This window comes from Genypterus blacodes, unplaced genomic scaffold, assembly GCF_046128005.1.
Source record: "Genypterus blacodes isolate CSIRO-AG114 ecotype Tasmania unplaced genomic scaffold, CSIRO-AGI_Gbla_v1 ptg000017l_1, whole genome shotgun sequence".
In the NCBI taxonomy this organism is placed as follows: Eukaryota; Metazoa; Chordata; class Actinopteri; order Ophidiiformes; family Ophidiidae; genus Genypterus; species Genypterus blacodes.
In genome coordinates, this window is record NW_027466831.1 from 2,522,695 (window position 1) to 2,548,167 (window position 25,473).

The 25,473-nt window shown below is 43.5% G+C and overlaps 1 protein-coding gene across 1 annotated transcript; it reads left to right on the forward strand.

Moving 5' to 3' along the window:
* The first annotated feature begins 192 nt into the window (after positions 1-192).
* On the forward strand, positions 193-25,473 carry itga7 (integrin, alpha 7). Its single transcript, XM_076140850.1, has 26 exons — positions 193-751; positions 11,292-11,419; positions 11,737-11,816; positions 12,014-12,269; positions 12,915-13,046; positions 13,691-13,798; positions 15,902-16,109; positions 16,220-16,416; positions 16,574-16,662; positions 16,932-17,059; positions 17,222-17,317; positions 17,477-17,538; positions 17,708-17,877; positions 18,156-18,305; positions 18,819-18,934; positions 19,400-19,586; positions 19,736-19,810; positions 19,980-20,059; positions 20,164-20,241; positions 20,482-20,584; positions 20,711-20,911; positions 21,020-21,136; positions 21,289-21,402; positions 22,083-22,178; positions 22,258-22,383; positions 23,773-25,473. Exons 1-26 carry the CDS (start codon positions 537-539, stop codon positions 23,926-23,928), a joined length of 3,468 nt encoding a protein of 1,155 aa, XP_075996965.1. The 5' UTR covers positions 193-536; the 3' UTR covers positions 23,929-25,473.

Consider the following 25,473-nt stretch of genomic DNA (forward strand, 5'->3'; position numbering starts at 1 on the left):
TATTTTGGCAGCAGTCCCCTGAGTGTTGATGTCAGCTGAGAGAAGGAGGCGGAGGGGTGGAGAGACTGAAAGAGAGAGGAGGGGGAGGAGTGAGCGGGCTATTCAAGGCACTTGTCCTCTGTCTCCCTCAGTCACACAGAGCGGGCAGGGGGGAGCGCAGAGGAGGAGGAGGCACACATGCATTGAGAGAAACACACTTGCTCTCTCTCTCTCTCTCTCTCTTTCTCTCTCACACACACACACACACACATACTGCTGTAGTAGCCAACGCCGGCCACATTTTCACAGCCTCCTTCACAGACTGACAGCACCAAACGGAGCAGAGGGCCAGCACAGTGGAGGGAGTGGAGAGAGCAAGAGTGTTGGACACAAGGGAGGCATCCAGAGCAGCCAGAGCTGAGAGGACAAGAGAGGAGACTCACACGGGGGCATTTGCCCTTTTCTCTTCTGTCAAAGCCTCAGGGGCCCAGAAAAAGGAATCAACCTTCTACTCTTTTTGAGCTGAACTTGCTCTGGTGAAGGACCTGCACTTTGCTATGGCCGCCTCTACGGGAGCTGGGTGCACTATGTCCCTCTCTCCCAGCTCACATCCCTGGAGTATCCTCATATGGGCTCTGTTGACACTCCTGAGCCAAGCCTGTGGGTTTAACCTGGATACTACTCACACACTGCACAAGCTGGGAGACCACGGCACCTTTTTTGGGTTTTCTCTTGCACTTCACCAACAGCTCACCCCAGAGCCCCAAAGCTGGTGAGTGGATGAATGCAACATTGAATGTGTCCTGGATCCTTAATATCTTACTGTATTTGCAACTTTATCACATCATCATTACCTCCCTGAGTCTCATTGATCTCATAACACTGTGCATTAATCTAGAGCAGTGAAGTGGGTGCAGTCTCTTCATTATGTTTATGTGAGGCATGTATGAGAGCAACCTGAGCTGCGTTGATAGGCCATGATTTACAGAAAGTGGATGTGAGTAGACTTGCTGAATCAGCAGGCAGCCAGTGATAGCTGAAGAAGGATAATATGGTTTTACACTGATGTTTCCTGGATCGGCTCATGTTCGATGCCTTCACCTGGTGTGTGGATCGTCCTGCAGGCCTGTGTGTGTGTGTATCTGCCAGGTTGTTTGCAGGAATTAGTTGCACATGTGTGTTTAGGTGTTTGTGTATGTGACTGTATTTGTTTCTCTGAGCTGCTGACAGAACGTGTTTGCCAACAGCTGCTCTGGTGTATCTTTCCGTGCCTGGAACACTCATAAGCCCTTTGCCCATCCTCCAGAAAACATGAATAATTAATAACAACACATCTGCTTGTAAATCTTTGGAAATGTCTGTGCATGACTCTCAACAACAGTTCACCTTAATTAACCCCCTCTGATGCTTCTAAATGAATAATGAATGATGAGAATGCAGACGTAGATGTTTCCTGTGACGAAGTGCCAGAGAGAACTAATTTTGTAATGTGACATTTAACCCCACAACTTATTTCCATCTATTAATTGTTCCAAATTCAGTCAGCACAGCAAATCAGCAACAAGAGTGAAATGAAATGTCGACACACTGACATAAATATGTTGCATTGTTTAATAAATGACCACCTCGTCAAGAAAAACACTTTTTGAATTAGTGAAGCAGTTTACTACTGGCCCCTATTAAGGAGCTCCATATTTAACTTTTTGGCTCCTCAGTTTACTCAGGCTGGAGTCACCCTGTCGCCTGGTAAGACAAGGGGGAATGACATCAGCATTCAGTGAGACAGACAGAGCATCAGCTGGGAATGTCATCCCTCATGCCATCGTATTCCAGTCACATTCCTGGCTCAATGTTAGGGTCGACCTAATAATTCACAAGGGATCAACGTCTGTATTTAAGGTGAGCACACTCGCACTCAATATTTGGAGTGATAAGTGTTAGAATCAGCTGAGCGGAAATGCAAGTTGTGCTGTTACTGTACAGTCATACATCCAGTATACAGAGTGGAGTTTGACCAGTAGACAATCAATGTAATGGTCTAACCTGATTTGCTGATGTGATGTATCTACTGGAACAGAGTGGCATGAATAAGGCTCTTGCCAGGATGCAGTGACATCACACATTGCTGTATTGTGTAAGTGACTTCATGATGATTCCATCAGCATCATAGAGTGATGATGAGTTTGCAACATTTGGAGGTGCTGTAGAGGTTTATTGCAGTTTCACTAAGTGTTTGCTGTCTGAATAATACATTTCCATTAAGCTCGATGATGGAATGCTCTGTATTATCGCAGTTCAGATTGGAAAGTGTCCTTCCCTGCTCATGATGGCTCTACTAACGCAGCACCTCCAAATGATATGCCTGAAAGTTATAGAGATGAGATGCTATTGACTGATGTTGTCTTTGTGTTGGTGAGGTTTGGGTTACTCTAGCCTGTGGACATCCCGGGTTGAGCTCATTGTTTCGAATGCCACCCAATTCACTGGAGAAAATGATATTGCTGCTTTGATACTCTTCCCTGTGCTTACTCATAACTGACTCACTACAATGTTACAATGCTAATAGATATCCGCTTAGTCATACTGGAACCTGCTCATCTTCTCTGGTTTTAGAGGAGATCAAAGCGACTGTTAGGGCACTGAAATCTAGCCTCACACAAGTCCTTTTCTTTCAGTTTTATCTCCTCAGTGTGGGCTTATCATGGCCGCCCCTAATTGTATAGCACTTTTCCAGTATGGCAGCGAAGGTCAAGGAGTAAGTCTGCCTACTGCCGTCCCCTTCAACCCACGTGACCCATGTAAGTGGATCCTTGTCGGAGAAGTGTCAGAAGTGTCAGGAGGAAGTAAAAGTATGCCACACATGAAGGGGGCCCAGAACCTATAGATCTGACATCCCAGACTTGTGTACATCCAAATCTTTAAATTACAATTCTGGGTTGTTATTGTCCCAAAGCAGAAGCCCTAAGCTGAACCGGGCAACTCCTGCTGCCGCTGTCAAAGCCAGAGGATGAGATAGGAGGGTATTTGTGTCTGAGTTATGTGGGCCTCTGCTATTTATACAGCTATGAGAAGCTCCTCTGCTAATAGTTTATGTGTGGTAAAGAAAGGAAGCCCCTGGTGTGTGTAATCCCTCTACTTACACTCTACCTCAAGCTACTGTATGTCTTTTCTTTGTTATACAGTCTGAATGAGGAATGAGAACAGGTTATAGTGGCAAGTGTGGTGCTAATGGTCATAAACATAAATACTGGAGGTAGTAAATATACCACATCTATACATACCCTTTACTTTCTAAATGCTCTGCACAGCTGTAAGCGCCATTCAGGGCAAAACCATTCCACACACTGTCAGCTGACATGTCTCACTCAGGACAGACGTATGTCAGCATGAAATAGCATAAAGCTCTCAGCATTTATAAATGTCTATCTCATCGACGCAGATCACAGTGAGCCCAACATTCCAGTGCATCCAGCTTTAGAGCTACATGTCATTGTTTTATAATGCTCTCTACTTCATGATTTAATACGTTGTTTTTATTACCTTCTGAGGGGGGATGGGGCTTCTTTGATTGGCTGCTTTGATAAACGTATCGAATCATCTTTTGTTCTATCTGGCGTTCAAACACGTCTCCTGCATCTCTATTGTACTCCAGTGGTTGCACATTGCTTGTGAAGGAGAGATTCATGGTAAAAGAAGGAATCATTTAAAATTTTCCTTTTTTATATACAATTTCATTTTATTTCTAAATCCGGCCAGTTGCCACAGATTATGACTGACTATGAGTGTTTAACTGTGATGCTATGTTGCATTTACTGTCACTGCCAGAGAAAGTGGAAAGTCTCAGGTTCCGGTCTCAGTTTCGTGTTTACAGTGGATCTACTTTGGTTCTTTTCAGAGGAGCAATGCTCAATCTCACTGCCAGTGCAGACGGTATATAATCCCAGACATCTAGTCCGGAGTAAGGTTTCACTGTCTGACTGAGATTCCAAAACAAAGCTTCCTGGAGCCAAACAAATCTGTTTAAATGAAAGTGTGAAAGGCCATTATGTATGACATCCAAACGGCTCCAAAGAATCTAAAAGATGTGTGTTCATGAGGATGCAATAAAATCATGGATTTCATTTTGCAATTAAGTAAAATCTAAAACAGCACATTATGAGTCATGAGTAGTGAACTCCACATTGTACAGTCCAACTGCTTTTGTGTCACAAACTTCAATGAGAGTGAATGTAGGGCAGCATAATATGTTCACGCATTCAGGACACTAAAAAGAATTTCTGGCAACGAATTTGCATTAAAATAGTCACATAAAAGCAGCTTTTTGAACCGAGTCTTAAGGGTTGAGAATGAACCTTCCCCTTTTGTTGCTCTAATTCAATTCTTGGTTTTCTCCCTGTCCCTTCAGTTCGCTTCACAGTAACTCTTGCTGCTATACCCCCCACAGGCCATTCATGCGAAAGCCTCATAAATGTAGGAGCTCACCCTGTTGCTGTGCTTATTTATATACGAGCGATTGGAACAGCAAAGGGTCGATGGCATGTGCTTTACGGTATAAAGCACACACACGCGCACGCGCACGCACACACACACACACACACACATTAATGCTCTTTACTTACTCCCACTACTCTCTGTCTATTTAACATTCTCCCACAGTCGCTGCACAAAAGCTCGGTGGGAAGCGGCGCTGCCTGGCAGAGAGCTTTCAGGAATATTACTCTAGACCACGTGCTCCCCAGACAGAGACACAATCTGCAGAGTCAGAAGGGAACATACAACTTAGATCTGATGAAGCTGCAGGAATAATGCCTAGTTTGGCAGTGAAAGGGGACCAGGAGCTGATTATGCATCTCCAACTGAAGGAGTTAGCAGATTTTATTTGTAGGGTCACTGTGCACTTATGTACTGTATGTTATCACGTTTGTTAAGTTATTGTTTTGCTCGGTCAGGACGTTGGTTTGTCACCAGATAAGAAACCAGCAGAGGTTTGCCCTTGTAGTTATGTGTTTAAGCCGTAGATGGAGTTGGAAAACTGCACTTGACTATGAATATGGTTTGATCTGCATGTGGGGGAGGGGTAGAGGGTCTGACAGGGGTGGAAGCTGCAGAGATGAATAAACCATGGCAGGGCTCTGCTTTGATTATAATGCCTGTGTGTGTGTGTGTGTGTGTGTGTGTGTGTGTGTGTGTGTGTGTGTGTGTGTGTGTGTGTGTGTGTGTGTGCACACGTGTGTGGAGGCGGTTGGGTGCATTCTGATAAAAACGCAGTTTAATCCATCAGTTGTTGGCAGCTCTTCTGGAAGCTGATACTAAACTGAGATTGGGCAGATGCCGTGAATAGCAGATAGGAACAGGAAATTGCAGCGGATGAGGAGAAGTTTTGTTTGTATTTATTAGAAGATGTGGTGATAGATTTTACACATTAGCCTTATGAGGAAACTCATCATAGGACGTTTACCTTCAAACGAGAGGCCCTTTCCAGTGTCACTCACTGTCACTCACTGGCTGCTATAAAACGGTTCAATTTCCTCCACAGTTTTGACATGACTAGATCCTATCATGTGTCATTGTTTGAGGTATCTTGAGTCAGGTTTAATTGAATTGGTGAATGTTTGCGTGAAGTGTGATGATGATGTTGATGTTTTAACTTGGTAATATGTCTCCTTGGTGTCTTTTGTTCCCTGTTTTTGTTCATGTTCTGTTTAACACAACCTGAATTTGCTGAGATAATTTATGATGCTGTCATTCTAATATCTCAGCCTGTCACGTCAGTTGAGGTCATATGAATTAATGTTAAATGGAGAAGAATCACAGTATCATGACTAGTTTTCATCCAACATCAAAGAATGTCCCTTGGGAAAAGCACTGAGCCACACACACACATACACACATGCACACACACACACACACACACACTATCATCAAATGGTGGAGAAGCAGTCAATCTTTATTCCGCAATTAGGTTGGAAATTACTCCTTCTTTGTCTGTCAGCCTTTCTCTTACTCTCCAGTCTTTTGTTCTCTGTATCAGTCTCTCTCCACACACACACACACACACACACTCACACACCCTAGCTCTCGGGCTTCACTCCATCCAAAGACACACGGGTTGTAGATGTGAAGATATGGGAATACCTGAACTGGCGACACGCAGGTTTGCAAACATCAACCTCTAATGCAACGAACAAGGCCACGACGACAAAAGAAAAGTGAGAGCGCTCGAAATAGAAGTGGTCATTGAGAGCAAAAATAGATATCTCCTTAGATCAATAGACGAATGAGTGGAGAAGGTTGGAGGGAGAGATGAAAAGGATCAGGGGGCTGATGATGAAGTAGCGGGGATGTGTTCTCTTTTCACGTTGGACCCGAGGGCCAATCATTACCCAATCTTTGCCTGGAAACGTCCATTCACTTATTGATCAGTAGCGGGGCAGGTGGTGAGCGTCAGGGTTGTTAAAGATGCATGTGAGGCCGGGATGAGGTTACCATTGTCCTTTATTACAGTTTCACAGATGGAAGTGTGGTGTGTTTGTGTGTGTGTGTGTGTGTTTGTGTATCCCCTCCCCTCTGCAGTGTACGTTAACATTGAAGAGTCTAAATATTTTCTTGTTTCTTAACTCATAGTGAACCAATGCTGTGATGTCCTTGAACAAATCATTTGAGCAGGAAGTTGAGTCATGTCCGCGGCCAGTGACCCACTGTGTCCCAAAGGGTTTTTAAAAGGAATGCCAGCTGTTTCTGTCTCTCCCATTGTGGTTATTGTGAGATGTCCAGCCCTGTCCTGTCCTCTCTAGAGAGTGGGAGAGCCAAGCGGGCATCCCAGTTAAGACGTTAAAGAACTTGATGATTCACAGCTCGCTCATCTCATTCTCAGCTGTCCTTCTCTCATCAGCAAAACTGGAAAGAAAGGGTCAGGTGTGAAAGCGACATTTTCTGGAACGGGTAACCGGAGGCCGCTTAGCTCTGTTTTATTGACTCATAGTCACAGACGACATGGAGCTTGGGCCAGTCAGTATGTTGATCCAAAGTTTACACAGTTGTTGCCCAGCCTTCTGTTCTCTGTTGCGAGTGCGTACATGTGTGCTTCTATATACATGTATGTGTTTGTTCATGTATACCCATGCCCCTATTAAAGTCTGCATGCCTGCACATGTTTGCCTTTGCATGTCCCTGTGTGTGTGTGTGTGTGTGTGTCTGTGTGTCTGTGTGTCTGTGTGTCTGTGTGTTTGTGTCCAGGTCAGAGGTCATAGTCTTGCTTCAGGGTAACAACAGAAGGCCTAAAGTCCCCTGGCCCCCATGCTGATCCTGCAGAGCCACAGTCTATGACACATTGCTCTCTGATGGACAGATGTTAAGGGTGTGAACCAACAGATTAGGAGGGAGGGCTACTAGATAAAACGGTCATAAAACAAACTGTAGGCGATGGTTTGGGTGCACTTGATTTACCATTTTACAAACGACGATCAATTGCAATAGTATCAGTAAAAGTGCTCAGATTTCTGCATGTTTTTGTTGTCTGCTCGTTTGGATTGGGATTTGCCAGCTGAAATCATAAAAATGTCAAAAATTGGGATTTATGTGTGTAACAAAGAAGGGTGAAAAACCAATGTTTTTCTTACTACAGGCTGTAAGTCAGATACAATGAAGTCATCTTAGATATGATTTGGAGGTCTGAACAGCTTCTGAAGCAGAAGGCTGAAAGTGAACAAATGTGAAGGAAGTTACTAACTCAATGAGCTGAGGTGGATGCAGGCTTAAATGCTGCTCTTCCTCTGTCTCTCTGATGTATGAAAATAAAGGAATTCTTGTACCAATCATGCTTACACACGTGATGAATTTCTTTAACGGAGCCACATTGTTGTCCAGTCTTTCTCTCTGGGCGTGTGGGAGGCTGTAACCAGGGGTGTGACTCCCGTGAGTGGGGGAGGAGTGAAGGAGGACTGGATTGTGTGTGTGTGTGTGTGTGTGTGTGTGTGTGTGTGTGTGTGTGTGTGTGTTAGGTTTGGATGGGGGAAGGGATGACAGGACTGTGGAGAGAGTGAGTGTCAGGGTCACTGCAGATGCCCTCCTCAATTAATGCATGGGTATGAGTGTGTTGGTAACAGCGTGTGTGTGTGTGTTATGTTAGCAGGATACAGGGATAATATGATGACACTGCAGCAGGACGTTATGAATTACTGTCATATAAGCACAGGAGCATGAGTTTTTCACAGACTATGAGAGCTACATTTTCCATATCTATCATTGCTTTGTACCAGATTGTGTATTCCTTCCAAACAGGCTTTAATATGTTGGTGTGTTTTCCATTATCTTTTCCATTATCTTCTCCTCTGGTTGCTTTTAATTGTTTACCAGTGATTCATAGCCGCATGTGCCCTGTGATTGGTTGGCTCTTCTTCTCCATCACCAGTTTGGAAAATTCTTTGTGATGTGTAATATCTATGTTTATTATGGCGGGACCCCCTGATGCAGGCGGGGCCCAGGTGCAGTGAATCATCTTGCTATCAGCTATTGTAAATCACACTGACACACACACACACACAGTACACAGCATTTATGTGGGTATACCTACACACTCTGTCACCTTGACACTTAACTCCCAGATATGGCCTCCAGGCTTGGGGTGCAGTGACAGTGACAACAACATAACCACACACACACACACACACACACACACACACACACACACACACACATACACACACACACACACACACACACACACACACACACACACACACACACACACACACACCGGGTCTACTGTCACTGCAATGCTGAAATATGATCTTGGAAATGAAGATCAGTGTGAATGAAGTGGGCAACCAACTGGATATAGCACAAAGAAATTACATCGTTATTTATCGGCGACATCTTATCAGTGTCAAATTTCTGATTTTACAGAGAGATGCGACTACTATGAATCTATGTGGCTGTATGTTATCGGTATAATGCATACAATTATTATAACCTGTATGAAGTTCTAAAGGTGCAAGGGCATTTCCATCTCGCTTCATCTTGGGGAGTAAAACATACCGAGGGCCTTGTGATTTTGTTTTCCATCATTACGTTTTTACAGCTGACTTAATATTATGTCTTCGGCATGCAGACGAAAAGATTTGGATCCATCCGCTGAAGCTCCAATCTCTTCTGCATATAGTGGTGGTATAACAGCTTAAAAGACCTCCCACCCTTACACCCCAACACCTGCCTGTCTGTCTACACACACGGGAGAGAGAGAGAGAGAGAGAGAGAGAGAGAGAGAGAGAGGGGGAGGTATCGCCTTAACTCCTCAACATAAACAAGGGCCTCCCAGAAAGCTATAAGGGGGTTAAGATCTTATCATGTTTTTAGTGATAAGTTCCTCTCCTTAGTCGAATACTCGTTGTTTGACATGTGTTTGCGCTGGGTCAACACTTGCAGCTCGTCTTATAGCGTGGGCCACCAGTTGATGAGATGAGCGGATGGGAACCTTTATCTGTGGATGGAAAGAGCAGATTGGAAAATATGGATGTTGAGCTGTCTGAATGGCAGTGTGAGTGGTGGAATGTGTTTCCGCAGGGCCGGCAATTGGGAATTGTTTCAGTTTTGCTCTCCTAATCAATTGAATAGAGATACTTCTTCACACTGGAATTAACGCTCCATTTAATTTGCAATGTTTTGTCCACTCTATTCTTCCTCTTGTAAAGAAAGGGAATTGAGATTGTTATGCATCCAGCACCACTGAGGACTGATGTATGTGCACACAATTGTCTCTGCCCGCTGCTATTATTCCACTTTTTCCTCATTCCCGTTAAATCACATTGTCTACACAGTGGCACACTTTGACAACCTTAAAGACAGACACTTCCTTAGCAATCAGCAAATCAGTCACTCGCTGTGGAGCATCAAAGACGGCTGTGAGCAGTGCCGCATTGTGTCTGTGTCCAGTGTGCATGGAGCTGATAAAGGTCAGGGGAAAGGAAATCAATACACACAACACAAGCACACTCACAAATCTTTATAATCCATGCATGCACTCAAAAATAAGACAAACACTATATACCTAATTACCCAGCACAGGGAGCTCCAATACTCATGTTATGGCTGTTTGGTGTCCAACAATATCTCTTAACCACTCGAGCTTCCACTTCTGTCTGTTTTGCTCTGCATGCCCCGTCAGTGCTATCAGCTTGCGACCCCATATTTATAGTCAAAATACCTCCCTGCTATGGAGATAACTCTAATTTAAGTGTGTTACATATAACTGAGCAGACGTGAGGGGGTTGGTGGTGGGATATTGTGGGAACCTTTCACTCGTGTAGTGTACACAACACTTGGTGACACATTTTTCCGTGTCACCTCCGCTTTAATAACCATATGTAATATGCATGGTAGATCCGCTGCATTGTTTTAGGCTGAATTCAGGATTGATGCCTTTTCATTGTTCTCTTTCTCTGACCTGGTTTTCTTTTATCTCCACTCTTTCTTTTTCTGCTCCCTCTGTTTTTCCATGTCTTGCTTCCATGCATTCGCCATGGCTGACAGCGTTGGGTGGAATGTGGCTCAACGTTTGGGTTTTTAAATAGCCACCTAGGCTGTAACAGTCGCACCTAATAAGGGAGAGGGCAGTGACACCACCCCAAAATATCAGCACCCACCTAGCTGAGAATAAAACTTTTCCTGCCCTTGATGCTTAAGTGAGGCAGTAGTTGAGTGGGTAGAGCTGAATCGGAGGGTTGCCGGTTCGAGTCCCTGCCGAGGTGCCCCTGAGCAAGGCACCGAACCCTCAATTGCTCCCCCCTCTGCGAAGGGTGGTAATATAATGTAATGTAAGTCGCTTTGGATAAAAGCGTCTGCCAAATGATCGTAATGTTAAGTTTTGATGGGAAAGCTGGTATTGACAGTATGATGGTGGTTATAGTGTTTGAAAGCAAACTTTAGCACACTTAGGTGGTACTGAACCATTTTGAATCCATTAGAAGTCCAGATAGAATGACGTTTTATTTTAGGAGGTCTCAGAAGGATTTAAAAAGTGTTTTGCCTGAGCTGCTGGTGTGTTTACTGCACAGGAGTGGTGGCTCAGGTCAGCCAAGGCTTTTACCGTCATGTCATGTGAATAAAGATGATGTACAATGGCCTGGCCAAGAGTAGCAGTAGAATTTATTAGTATTAGTATTATAATTGTGGCTGGGGTTACACTGATTTGACATTTATGTTCTACATTTATCACACACTGTCCTCATATAGCAAACAAAGCTGGAAAACTCGACGACCAATGGAACTTTCCCATACAACATCAAATCAAAACTGTGTCACTGTGGTTCCTTTAGGATCCTGGTGGGGGCGCCACAGGCTGCAGGGCAGGGCCCAATGCGGGGCACAAGGCCAGGAGCCCTTTTCAGGTGTCCAATCACACCAGAGGAGTACGACTGTAAAAGGGTGGATATTGATGGAGAAGGTGAGTTTGTAGCCTACAGATTCAAATCACTTGAATCACTTGGTTTTTAACTTTGCACTGAGATGATCCTTTATCTGTATAATCTTTGACAATTATATCCTGTCATATTCTTTCACATCAGAATAAGCATTTATGTTCGATGAGAGGAACAAGATTAAGTGACTGAATAGATGATTACGCCTTAGTATCTAACTTAATCTGTTTTGCTTTAGACAAATATGAAAGATTACCTGAATTTAAACACAATAATCCACATTCTTATTACTTTACAGCACTGAAACAATTATGCCCCTGATTCCATTCACTTTTTCTCTCAGTGAGTTTAGACCGAGAGAGCAAAGACAACCAGTGGTTGGGTGTTACTGTGAAGAGCCAGGGGATAGGAGGGAAGGTGGTGGTAAGTAAAGACCACATCATGTCATTTGCAGTGATAATGTAATTTTATTCTGTTCCGTGTTAATTCTGATTGATGATACAATACATATACATATAACATACATATAACATAGAGAACAGGAATTTCCTAAGAGAATCACATTGTTGGGGAGTAAATATATAGTAAATGTGATAATGGCCTTGTGTTATCTCTCCCAGACCTGTGCTCACTTGTATGAGCTCAGGCAACGTGTAAATCAACCCTCAGAGACACGTGACCCCATTGGACGCTGCTACGTCCTGAGCGAGGACCTGACGGAGCGAGATGACCTGGACGGAGGGGAGTGGAAGTTTTGTGAGGGCCGTGCACAGGGACATGAGCAGTTTGGCTTCTGTCAGCAGGGCATGTCTGTCAGTTTTACCCCAGACAATGACTTCATTCTGTTTGGGGCTCCAGGAACATACAACTGGAAAGGTAAAATGTCCTGATCATGTACAGTCAGAGCTTTAAACAGCTGTTCAATACTTATGTTATCCTAATCTAGATGTTTTAATCCCTTGGTGCGTAGCTGACGAAAAGTGATTGTTTACTTTTTTTTACAAACAATATATGCACAGATAGTGGACAGTGTTATATTCCATTTCTAACATTAAACTGAAGCTTTCTTTGCGCTCTTACAGCCAATCTACTTTATGTACCAAAGTGTCCATTTAAAAGAATACCAATAACATTCCAGTAATGCAGTCCGGTAAAAGGCTATTAAAAATGTAATTAATTTATGAGCCAATCAGGTGATTGGATCCAGCCTCCATGCAGATCAATGGGGATCAGTTAATCAAAGAAAGCACTGAGATTTATCTGGTGCAGTAATAACACAATGGATTGATAATATGTTGTCCTGCAGAACCGCCTTTATAATTTTCACTGTAATACGTTAGCTATTAAGGATGTCTTTACGCTTGTCACTTAATTAATGTTTTATTAATTTAGATTATTCATATGAGTGTGTACGAGTATGTATGTGAGTATGTCTGTGTAATGTTCTTACATCTGCCGTGTGTGTGTGTGCAAATGTTTTTGTGTTTTCCTTTGCCGTGCCCTCGCCTTTTTCCATTTTAGGCGAGATGAGAGTCCAGCTCCTAAACCAGAATCTGCTCGATCTTGGTTACTATGATGATGGCCCCTACGAGATCGCAGATCAGAAACAACTTAATGCCCAGCTCATCCCTGTGCCCTATCACAGTTACCTGGGTAGGATTCGTCCCTCCCTGCTCACTGCTGCTTGTGCACAGAGAGAAAGAGGAGGCCAGAGGAGGGCAACACCAGAGCTCAGACTGAAACCCAAACACCCCAACATGACTAATCTAACTTCTGCCAAAGCTGCAGCTCCAGCTTCCACAATGTTTAACTACGTGTAGTCATCATTCTCTGGGGATTATTTCTGGCCAGTCCTATCTGTGATTTCCTTAAGGGGCCTGAATATGGCTCCAGCGTAATGTTTTGAATACTTTCCCACATTAACGCAGTATAAACTTCTCAAAAATAGCCAGAGTTTATTAAATCCTGATGTGATGTCGATTGGATGTCTAGTGTCAGATTTTGTATCTCTCCCTTTCTTGGGTCAAGAAAAGGGAGGCAGATGGTTTTGAACAATCTTTTGGGTTCAGTCTGAGTCTGAAATGTCGTCTTTCCAGCAGGTACCCAGTGGTTTTAGAGCAAAAACTACTGAGGCGCCACAAAACCAAACGCCAATCAATCACAGCCCTTCTCACCTGCACCTCCCTCTCCCCTTTTCTGCCTTCTCACCCTTTCTCCCTCACCATCCCACCACCCCTTCACTCCCCTCCCACGCTCCTCCCTCTCTCGCTGTCTTCCTGTTCCTGTCTGGGCCATAGGGCTCTTGTTCATGGCTAGCCCCGTTGAAGATGCACTGCTGTACAAAACTCTGGAGCCCTCCAACCGGCCTACACCGTTTGAGGATGTAGCTCATAATAGCTACTTAGGTTTGTAGCCCCGAGGTGCCGTTGTTTGGCCTGGACTGGGCTTGTAGTGGGAATAGCCTCACCCTCTTCGTCTTCGTCTTAATCCGTTGTGCTAATTCTACCATAGATTGTTTTTTAGTGTGTTTATAATATATGTATGTAGGACCTAAGCACCTTGCTGTTATAAAGAGACATCCATTCAAAATTTTAATTTAATAATTACAAATAATTTAATTTCATAATTACAAATATTTTATTTTATTTTATTTTATTTTATTTTATTTTATTTTATTTTATTTTATTTTATTTTATTTTATTTTATTTTAATTTAATTTTGATGAATGATTGTCTCTTTGTGTAGCAGCAGAGTGTGTGTCTGTTGTGTGTTGTCCACAGTCTCTCTGTGGTGTGTCGAGCCAGTCTGTCGTCAGTCTGCATGTGTGTGTTCAAATGAAGCAGTCCAGGGTACCTTGGTGGTGGTTTCCTCATAGATTGATTGGTGGATTTACCATAGTTTTATGCTGTTTTACTGAATTAAAAGACACAATGTTCAATGGCAAGATATTCAATTGAATATGAACGGCAGCAATGAACTTTTCCCATTTTTTAAAAAGACAGTGTGAGTAATGTGTAAATTGCGATAAACCTGCTTCAAGAACCTATTATAGTTAGTATTTTATTATATTTTTAATATAGTAGACAATTTTATTATAGTAGACAATTTATGGTCTTTAATGCATCACTAGTGATTAGTGTGTTTTCACAGGAGTTTCCCTCTATTCACATACCTCATACTCACCATACTGTGCCGTCCCCTTAACAGCACTAATTCCCACATGACCTTTTAGCCTTCATTATAACGCACATGCCTCATTGATCCAAACCAAATGATCTGCCACACCTATGCATGCTCACTAAATGACATATACAGTGTTATAACTATTTGTGATTTATTTTCCTGAATTATCATTAATCCTCTGTAACTGCAGGATTTCACTTGTTTCCTGTTTCATATGGTAGCTTACAGAAATCTTCAGACTGCAACATCTTTCAGGAAAACTGCAAAAATCCTCCTCTCAGGGTATTAGGGTGAATTTTCAGGGTATTAGGCTGAATTGAGTGTAATACAATTGTAAAGGCAATGCAAGCACCCCCACTTTTAAAATCCCTTTGCTTCATAATAGCTTCCATTCCCCTTTTAGTTTTACAGATATGACCTTGTAACAAGCTTGTGTGTTAAAAGCCGCTGTGTGGGGAAAAACTTGCCCCTTCTCTCTGTCCTTCTGTTTTACTGAGACAGACTGTTGCATTCCACACCTGCCACCCTGGAGCTTGTCAACTGTTTGTCTCCGTTTGTCACTAACAATCGTCCCTCTGCATGTTTACTCAGGACTAACAGGACAACCCCCCCCCCCCCCCCCCACCTCCCAATAGATTACCCTCCTTTTCATGACCTCTGCATGTGACGCAAGTGCAGCATTTGCATGTAGCTGCCTCTGTTTTTATTTCTCCATGTAAAATGTTTGATACAATGTGTTACTTTTCACAGCTGGATAAAAAAAATGTGAACATATTCGCCATGAAGCACACACACACACAACCTCCCCCAGTCCACTTGTTCATTCCTTGACTCTGCTTGATTTATATGCAAGCACATTTCACATTCCCTCACACACACACATACCCACCCACGCACACACACACAATGTGCAAGGGATTGCTTTAAGCAATAAATCTGCTTAATGTCCATCCACCATGTTTACACACTGCCTTCACCATAGGCAACCGATACACTGCAGTGGCATCATGAATCCTGTGAGACATCAGGCGAAGCGCAGTATATCTCCTTCGTTTAGCGTCACAAACAGCCTCATTACCCTTAGCAGAACACACAGAGCTACTGGCTCACATCTAACCGCCTTCTACGAGCACAAACAGCACACACGACATTTACACCCATCACAAGTTAGACATAAAATCAATATTCACTTAAGGTGCACATTTCATTAGTAAGAAGATGAGCAGCACATGCAACCCTGAGGAGAGATGAGCCTCTGAGACACACGGTCAATACTCACCTCTGACCCTGCCTCTTCCTCGGCCCTTCCTGCCCTCCTCCTCTAGGTTTCTCTGTTGACTCGGCCATGAGCATAATGAGCCTTGGGGAGCTGACCTTTGTGGCAGGTGCACCACGAGCCAACCACAAGGGGGCGGTGTTGCTGCTACGGAAGGACAACGTGTACAGGCTGGTGCCACAGCACATAATTTGGGGCGAAGAGCTGGCATCTTCGTTTGGGTATTCGGTGACCACCACAGACCTGAACATGGACGGGTGAGGAGATGCTGGATGAGATGTTTGCCTGCATGATTTCATGAAACAGAGGAGTGTCTGTTTCCATTACTTGAAGTGAGCTCTCATCTAGTTGCTTCTCCCCCCCATAGCTGGACAGACCTGATTGTGGGGGCTCCTAATTTCTTTGACCGCAAAGCTGAGATTGGCGGTGCTGTGTACGTTTACCTGAACCCCTTCGGTCACTGGGATGACCAGGCTCGGCCAATCCGGCTGAATGGGACCTATGACTCCATGTTTGGGATAACGGTCAGCAGCATAGGAGATTTGGATCAGGATGGATATGGAGGTTAGACTCAGGCCTTCACTCAGGTCAACAGAAATGTAGTAATGTTAACAGAATATGGAGAAGGCTTTTATACTTTCCAATTGAATTAAACTTGAGACAGGATGTTTCCCTGCTGTTATACTGTTTTATGGGTTCAATCAATGTGGTATCTGTTCAGATATTGCTGTGGGAGCACCTTTTGATGGAGATGGCAAAGTTTTCATCTACAGAGGCTCAGATGCTGGAATAGAAACAAAGCCTGCTCAGGTGAGTTATACATTTCATAAAAGGAGGATGGAACAATCACAACAAAGAAAAGGATGACAGACACTGACAATGACTGTATGAATGAATAAATGAATGAATAAATAAGATAAACCTTTATTAGTCCCCAGGTGGGGAAATTTGCAAAATCCATTCTCATACCAGGAGTTGAACCCAGGCCACCTGGGTGAAAACCAGGGATCCTCACTGCTAGACCATATGGGACCAGTCATGCTAATGATGACGGATGAGTTTTTTTTCAATCCTGTCAGGTGCTGGATGGTCGTGACTTTGATGTGAAACGTTTTGGATACTCGATATCTGGTGGTCTGGATATTGACCATAACCATTACCCAGATGTGGCTGTGGGCTCACTGAACGATTCAGTGGTTCTTTTCAGGTGAGTATTTTTAAGAGATCTTGAAATGCATTCGGATCATAAAACATTTTTGATGTCACAAGACACAACCGTCTATAATGACGCAAGTGAAAAGCAATATTGGAATATTACAGTGTGTTCAGCCCATTGAGTCACTTGTCTGTGTGTTTTTTTGTATTTAAGGTCTCATCCTGTCATCCATGTAATCAGAGAAATTAGTATTGATCCTCAGTACATTGATCTGGCACAGCACAACTGCAAGGGCAGAGATGGAGTGTGGTAAGAACCTATATGACAAATTTCACATACAGTATGTAATTAATATTACTATCAATAATTGAATAAAGAAGCTGATAATGATTTAAGATTATTATTCTCATTTGTTTACTTGTTTGCTTTAGTCTAAACAAAAATTCTCCATTGTCTCACTGTTTTTAGCATGGAGGTCCAGGCCTGCTTCACCTTCACAGCTCACCCGGAACACTACTCACCACATATTAGTAAGTCTCGTCATTTCTATTTCAGTTCAGTAATGTAACCTACAGGGTAACATTAGCCAGTGTATTCCCTTGGATGAGGGTTAATATTTGTGCTGCCCCTGGTGGGCTCTGTAAATGTTCTCTGTGTGTGTTCTGACATTTCAGTCCCTCTGTCTTTATTCCCTTCTAGCACTCATGGTGCACTTTGAAGCTGACACTGAGCGCAGGAAGTTGGGCCTCCCACACCGTGTTAACTTCCTGGGCCGCAGCTTGCTGGACCCAGAATATACCCAGACAGAGGAAGTGGAGCTGCACAGGCAGCGCCATCCAGTGTGCACCACAGCCGTCTTCCAGCTCCACGTCAGTAACTTGTGATGGTTATATTATTATGATATAAACCCAAATTAGAGCAATAAAGCATCGCTATTGGTGAAAGAGTGCTTGGCAAAGTAATTATTCAACATGCAAAATGTGATATCTTGGGTGAATTGAATATATTTCAAATGAATATTCAGAACATGTCACAGATGAATTATTTTAAGGCATTTATGTAGTTTAAATCCTAAACATCTGCAAACTATTTGAACAATTTACTATAACGTTGACCTTCATCTTTATTGCAATTTCCCACCCTACAGGAAAACATCCATGACAAGCTGCGCCCCATCTCACTGGCAATAACTCACACCATAAAGCCTGTGCCACCACGCAGACACTCTGCTGCCAAGAGGCTGGAGAAGCTGGCGCCAGTGCTCAGTGTCTCCCCCTCCAACACACTGCACTCTGAGGTCAGCAACACAAAGCAACCACACACATTCTATGGCCAGGATGAGGCAGGTTTTGATGAGCTACTGGTGTATACAGATTACTGAATAAAACCCAATCATGGCTTCACGCTTCTTTTTTCGTTTGGATTCTAAAAACATGATAATGCACAAGACTGAGATTTGAACAAGACATTCTGGGATATGGGCACTGGCAGAGGATTGAATAGCTTCGCCCATAAAGAAGACACAGTACAGAATGTTAATTAAGCCTAATCAGTCCAGTCTTGTTGAGTCAGTGTCCTGTCCTGCAGACTTCTGCTGATTCATTATCCCTCCTAGACAAGTCCACTCACTGCATCACTGGCATCTTCACTGTAATTGTCTCTCATTCAATAGGTCATTAATTAATTTTAAGAAAAATGATTTCAATGATTTCATTACTACATAATGTACATACTACAAATAAAAAACGAATACATTTCTAAATTAGATCCCTGTGTCTCTGTGTCTCTCTGTTTTGTTGACCCTCTGAAGGTAAATTTCCTACGTGAAGGATGTGGCAGTGACAAGATCTGCCAGAGCAACCTGAGGCTGAGTTACCAGTTTGGAACACGACCCCTGACCTCTGACCTCTTCACCCCTCTGCCAAGGTTAGTACTCCTCTTTAACCCAATCTGTGTGTGGTGGTGGGTTGATGACGTAAGTTGTTGCCTGGAGCACAGTTGCTTAGCAACCTTCAACCAAAACAAGACAACATGTGTGTATGTTGTGGAACACATGCTGGCAACATATGAATCTCAATGTTCTCTCTCAATATTAATTTTTAATTTTAACTTTTTTCTGGCTTAATAACAATAAAAATACATTTTATTTGTATAAAGCTTTTCCAGATGCTCAAAGACCTTTAACCTAGATTTATTCAAATCATATTACATTCTTGCTGCCCTTTATGTCCTGTAGAATAAAATGCAGCTATATCATACAGTAAATCTAATTATACTGTAATTGAGAAGCAGGATGCACAGTGTTGCATATTAAACAAGTATAAAGGTCAAATATCAAATTGGTGTGTGTCTTTCATCTCCGTTCTCACACTCTCCTGTACTTCTATGCAGAGATGAAAACGACGTCCAGGTCTTCTCCCTGTCAGAGCAGCGGCTGGTGGTGTTGGAGATCACCGTCACCAACCTGCCCTCTGACCCTTTGTACCCTGAGGAGGACGGAGACGACGCCCATGCTACTCAGCTGCTCATCTCACTGCCAAACACATTATCTTACGCTGGCTCCAGAATCCCACCACAGGTATGGTTTGATCGTCCGTAATTCAACAGTTTCGGTTTGTGCAGTATATCTAGAAAATAATGAATATGTTGGCCGTGTGGAACAACGTCTGTAGTGAGAAAATGCAAACTAATCTGATACAGTATGTTTGATTTCACGACTGACTGTAGATGAGATGTCAGGCCAACCAGAATGGCTCCCAGGTCGAATGTGACCTCGGAAACCCTATGAAGCGAGACACTAAGGTAAGAGAGGACATTTGGGATTTCAGGAGTAAATTAATGCACATTTTAAATAATAGCTGCCTTATCCTCCATTATAAGAGATACTATAGACATTCTTTGGTTGAAATTCAGCCCAAAAAAGGGAACAATACATTTATGAATGCATTTGACATCTATCTTCATCTCTTAGCTTAAGTTCTCCATCAACCTGAGCACCTCTAACATCACCTTAGAGACCACTGAGTTGACAGCAGACCTCTCATTGACCACGTAAGCCCTCACCATCTCCTCTGTCGCTTGAATGTCGCACACACTGTGCTCAGCGACGGAATCACACTTTGATCCCTGTGTTTGTTCTTTGTATCGCTCCTCAGTATCAGTGAGCAGCCTGACCTGGCTCCAGTCATGGCTTTTGCTAAAGTTGTGATAGAGCTCCCTCTGTCTGTCAGTGGGTGAGTTACGCCTCCACTATTTTCCCATCATTGTGTTCTTTTAAATTCACAGCTGCTAGGAAAATCTGCCTCAATTATTTTGGATGTTTTCCACCTATAGGACAGTGTCTAGTGTTTTTGGCTTTAAGGCTTTATGGGCACACAAATCTCTCTTACCGTATAGCAGCTACGAGAAAGAGAGTTTTATGAATGAGTGTGTGCAGCTGTCTAGTGCAATGATGGTATCCTGTGTTATTGTAGGCTCGCACGGCCTCACCAGCTGTTCTTCAGCGGGGTCGTGAAGGGAGAGAGCGCCATGACCAGTCTGGATGACATTGGCAGCCCGGTGGATTTTGAATTTTTGGTGAGGGACGATTGTGTGTGTATATGTGTGTTTTGTCATTTCTTTCAGCCCAAATGTGTGATGAACAAAGACTACGATCATATAGAACATTTAATGATCACATTTTTTTAATATTTTGTCTGTCAGGTGGCTAATCCAGGTCAGGCTCTGCAGACGCTTGGCTCTGCCTTCCTCAACATCATGTGGCCTTATGAACTGGCCAATGGGAAGTGGCTCCTGTATCCTTCCAGTCTGACATTTGAGGGTCACCCCAACACACAGTGCACAGGATTAAATCTGCTTCATGGCTTCTTGCCTGCAGAGCTGCCACAGGCTCAGCATGTTAGGGTAAGCATTGGAATGTCAGCCTGGTTCACAATTCCAAAGACTTAGGCTTATTCTTTAACATTGCAAGAGAGTGATCCATCTCTGTCTTACACACATCACTTCCATCAGGCTGGGAGAACGGCCCGCTCTAACCCAGAGGAGGAAGGACAAGTGCAGACAAAAGGCAGCGTGGGAAGAACCACCCCAGCTGTAGCAGCTTCAGAGAGACGGAAGTCACTCAAACTGGTAAGAAATGTTTGGGTGAATCCCTGCTAATGCACAGAAAACCTTTCATACACCTCATTTCATTTCAAACACCTCATTAATTATGTGCCCCTGATTTGCTCATATTCTGTATATCAGTACCCTGCAGTACTCAGGTCTCACTTGTCTTTCAGGACTGTCTCCTGGGGTCGGCACGCTGTGTTCTGTTCCAATGTCCCTTACACAGCTTCTCTGGACAGGCTGTCGTCAAGATTCACGCCAGGCTGTGGAACAGCAGCTTCATCGAGGTAAAGCACTCTCTCATCATCACATCATCACATTTGGCTCACCTTCTGTCCTGCTGTTTTTGGCCGTCACTGGCACTCATATTTCCTACTATGCATTGTGTGTGTTGAGGAATGAGAATTGCACGTAGTGCAAAATGATTAATGAATGATGGAAGAAGGAGCCAAGCTATTATATTAAGGTAGTCAGCTCGAACCACTGAGTCACCAGCAGCTGTGGATGTATATTAATTATATTACTTTTAATTGCTGAGGTGTAACATACACCATTCTTTGCTTTTACTCACAGTATTCTGCTTAGGTAACATATTTCTACTGCCAAACCTGTGAAAACAGTGTGGTTGGAAAACAATGTATTTTTCACACACACACACACACACGCACACGCACACGCCCAGCACACACAGGCACACGCGCACACACGCGCACACGCACGCACGCACACACACACACACACACACACACACACACACACACACACACACACACACACACACACAAAAGCATACACGCACACACACACACACACACACACACACACACACACACACACACACTCTCGTTTAAAGGGGATAATGAGAGAAAGAGATTAATATGTGTTTCAGCATTTTATATTAAAGCAAATGTTTGTCATCTCAAAATAGTATATTTCATGTCATCTGTACTCTCTCTCTCCCTCTCAGGAGTTCCCTGCTGTTAGCGCCCTGGAGCTGCTGGTGAGAGCAAACATCACTGTGAAGTCGAGCATCAAGCACCTCCTCAAGGACGCTGCTGCAGAGGTACCAAACACACCAGCACCACTTTGAATCTGCCCCAGATCTACAGATATGGTGACCTCTGTTTGCTGCATCCCTGCAGGTTCTTGTGATGATCTATCCCGAGCCCGGTCTAGCTGATCAGCACTGGATCCCCTGGTGGATCATCCTCATCGCTGTGCTGGCAGGCATCCTACTGCTCACTCTGCTCGTCTACATATTGTGGAAGGTAAAAATCAGGACATGTCTGTCTGTACACGTTTGTCTTTTTGTTCTGTTATACTTCAGACCTTCTTGGTACAATGGCAGTCAACAGTCTGTCATCAGCAGATCTTGAATATGGAATATAAAGATGAAACACATGAAACAGACAGATATGCTTGTTAAAGTATAGCAGGCATCTCTTAAAGGTTTCATGTACTTCCTCCTCTTTCACTCCACTGCTCATTTCTCCAGCAGTTATTTCTTTCTGCTCTGTCATATAATCAGTTGATTCCTTCCAGCTCACTTTTATCTGTCCCTGTCCTCTCTGTCTCCTTTCCTGTTTTGTGTCTTCTCACCTCTCTCTGCGGGATTCTGTTCCCGTTCATCCCCTCTCTCTTTTCCATTTCACCATTCCCCACTTCCCTGTGGTCACCAGTGTGGGTTCTTCAAGCGCAGTGAGCCTCGTCGACACTATGAGACGGAGTACTACCGTGCCCATTTGGGGGTCCAACCCTCGGAGGCGGAGAAGCAGGCATCAGAACTATAGGGCCGCCCACTCCCCAAAAAAATATGTTTTTATTCTGGCCTGCTCTCCCCTCCTCTCCCTCCAAGCGGTAACAATTCTCACCCACAATTACACCCTCTTCCTAAACCATCCTCACCTCACTGTGGTGTGTCCTGGGTGGTGTTCAGCATGGAATAACACATTTTTGAAAAAACATCCCTCAGATAAGCAGTTATGGCAGTAATATCACACTCATTAGGGGTGCAACAATTTATGACAAGGGAATTATGGAAAGATGTCGTTGGCAGGTCAGGGGATTTGCTGAAACACTTTTGTATTGTGCTTCCTGAACACTAACCAGCCATTTCCCATTCAGGGCCTTGAAATGTGTGCTGTGTTGTGTGCTGTGGCTCTTTTTTTACAATTGTTCATTTTGGCATCAACCAATTCTTCAGTCCTTTTTCATTCTTATTCGCCTCTCTTTCGGGTGCCAGAATGAACTCGCCTTTCGCCTGCTTGTTCATCTGAAATGTGCAAATGACTTTTCACACTTGCATTTTGGCAGTGTCCAATGTGGACTGAGTTCATTTGAGACTGACGCTTAGTTACAAATGTGCAGCATGTGGATGGTGTTTGGTGCCTGTGTGTTTGGTTGAACAGTCACCTTGGCAGCAGCTTCCGCACTACACAAAAGATCTCTAGATAACAGCTTTTTAGTTTTCAGTTTGTGTCAGACAAAGGAAAACACATTACAGGATTTGATGTGTGTGATTTAAGATAGTGGAGAGATTTTAGTTTTTGCACTAGAAGCAGATTTGGCATTGTTATGTGCACCATTAATCTTTCCTTTCTTTCCTGTTCTTCTTCTATCTGCTCTCTCTCCTGCTTTCCTCCCTCCTCTTCCTTCAGTGTGGCTTTTTCCAACGGGCCCACTACAAAGACAAACTGCCTCAGCACCACGCCGTGAAGATACCTCGTCAGGACCGGCCACAGTTCCAGACTGAGAAATCGGGGCTGGTCCATAAAAAAGAATGGACCACGCACTGGAGCGACGGGACCTCGTAACTCGCATAAAGCACTGACTGACTGAATTAATTCACGTGGCTCTGTGTGGCGCTCATTCTGTCTGCATTGGAACTAACTGACTAAAATGGTGCACAAAGACTGAGATCATAAAATCGTGTGCACGTTGTACTGCGGCAGTACTTTGGGTCTTGATCGTGTGTCACACTGGTTCTTTATTCTCCCGTTCTCTCGCCCACTGATGGCCGACTTTGGATAGTCTATTAATACAGTGCATCTCCAGTATATCCATATTTTACAGTCAATAACGATGGCTATCAACAATGTCAGTGCCTGTCCTGCTGAGCTGCTCAGTATGTCGGAAGTCTGCAGAGGGATTGATGAGGCTCTCCTGACTTTACAGTATCGACTGATCGACTAAAGGAGGATAAAATAACCCCCCCAGACATACAAGGACATGCATGAGTGCACAACATGTCAGACACACACACACACACACACACACAACACACACACTGGACATTGTTGATGAAGAAGCCACTGCCCACGACAAAGACTTCTGCTTTTTGCCTTAATAGAACCGAAGACTGAAACGGGCAATTGACAAAAACATTTTTATATATAAATCCTGGGGTTTCCTTATAGTCAGCACTAAAGTGTCAGTACACTAAGAAATTATGGGCTGGAACATTGAATGTGTTGTTTTCTGGGCTTGCTGATATGCTGAAAATAGATTCAATAAGTGATCATTTTTGTATAACCCTATTCAGGGAAATGAGCGCCTTTTCTATTTGTATCAATATCTTAGTCAGATGTACTGTAAGTAAACAATCCATTGCCAGAGTTGATAAACAACAGGAGAGCCACAATATACCCAAAGCCATGGCCGTAGCTCTGTTGTTGCATTAAAACCAAATAGCCCTGCTGCAATTGTTGAAACTCTGAACCAAACAATATAATTGCTGGCTCATTTGGACAGAAGTGACTCAGTACTTTTAGGCTCAGGCTACACACACACTGAGTTATTAGGTTTTCAAGCAGCGCAGACATGTTTTTGAGCTGTGTAGCGAAAACCTTTCACAGAGAGACATTATGTTAGCGTTAGTCGTTTTCAATGCTGCACTGTTGCTGTCCATGCATTCACATCAGCCAGGGTGAGATTGTACATTATTTTCAGTAGTGACGTTTCTAATTGCATACAAGTGCCTTACAGAGGCAGAATGTGAGCTTATCCTAAAGCAACAACAACAAGGCAACTTGAAAAAAATCTATGATGTGGCCCTGAAGCATCAGCTGGAAGCATGGACGGAGTAATAAGTGTCCCAAGTGACGAGAGGAAAGAAAGAAGATTCCTTGAAAAGTGGAGTAAAGATGTCAACAAGGAGCCGGATTAACTTTCCCTGGATTGAATTTGGTTCAGTACAGTGACTTTAAAGCATGAACAGTCAGCTTGGTTTTCAGATATTGCTGGACAATCTTGTATTAGCTGCATGGAGCTCATATCGCTTTCCCCCCTTTTTTCATTGTCATAGTTTATTTTTGTTTGGCTGCACTGCTTTAACCTTGTAAATAAAAGAAAACAAAATA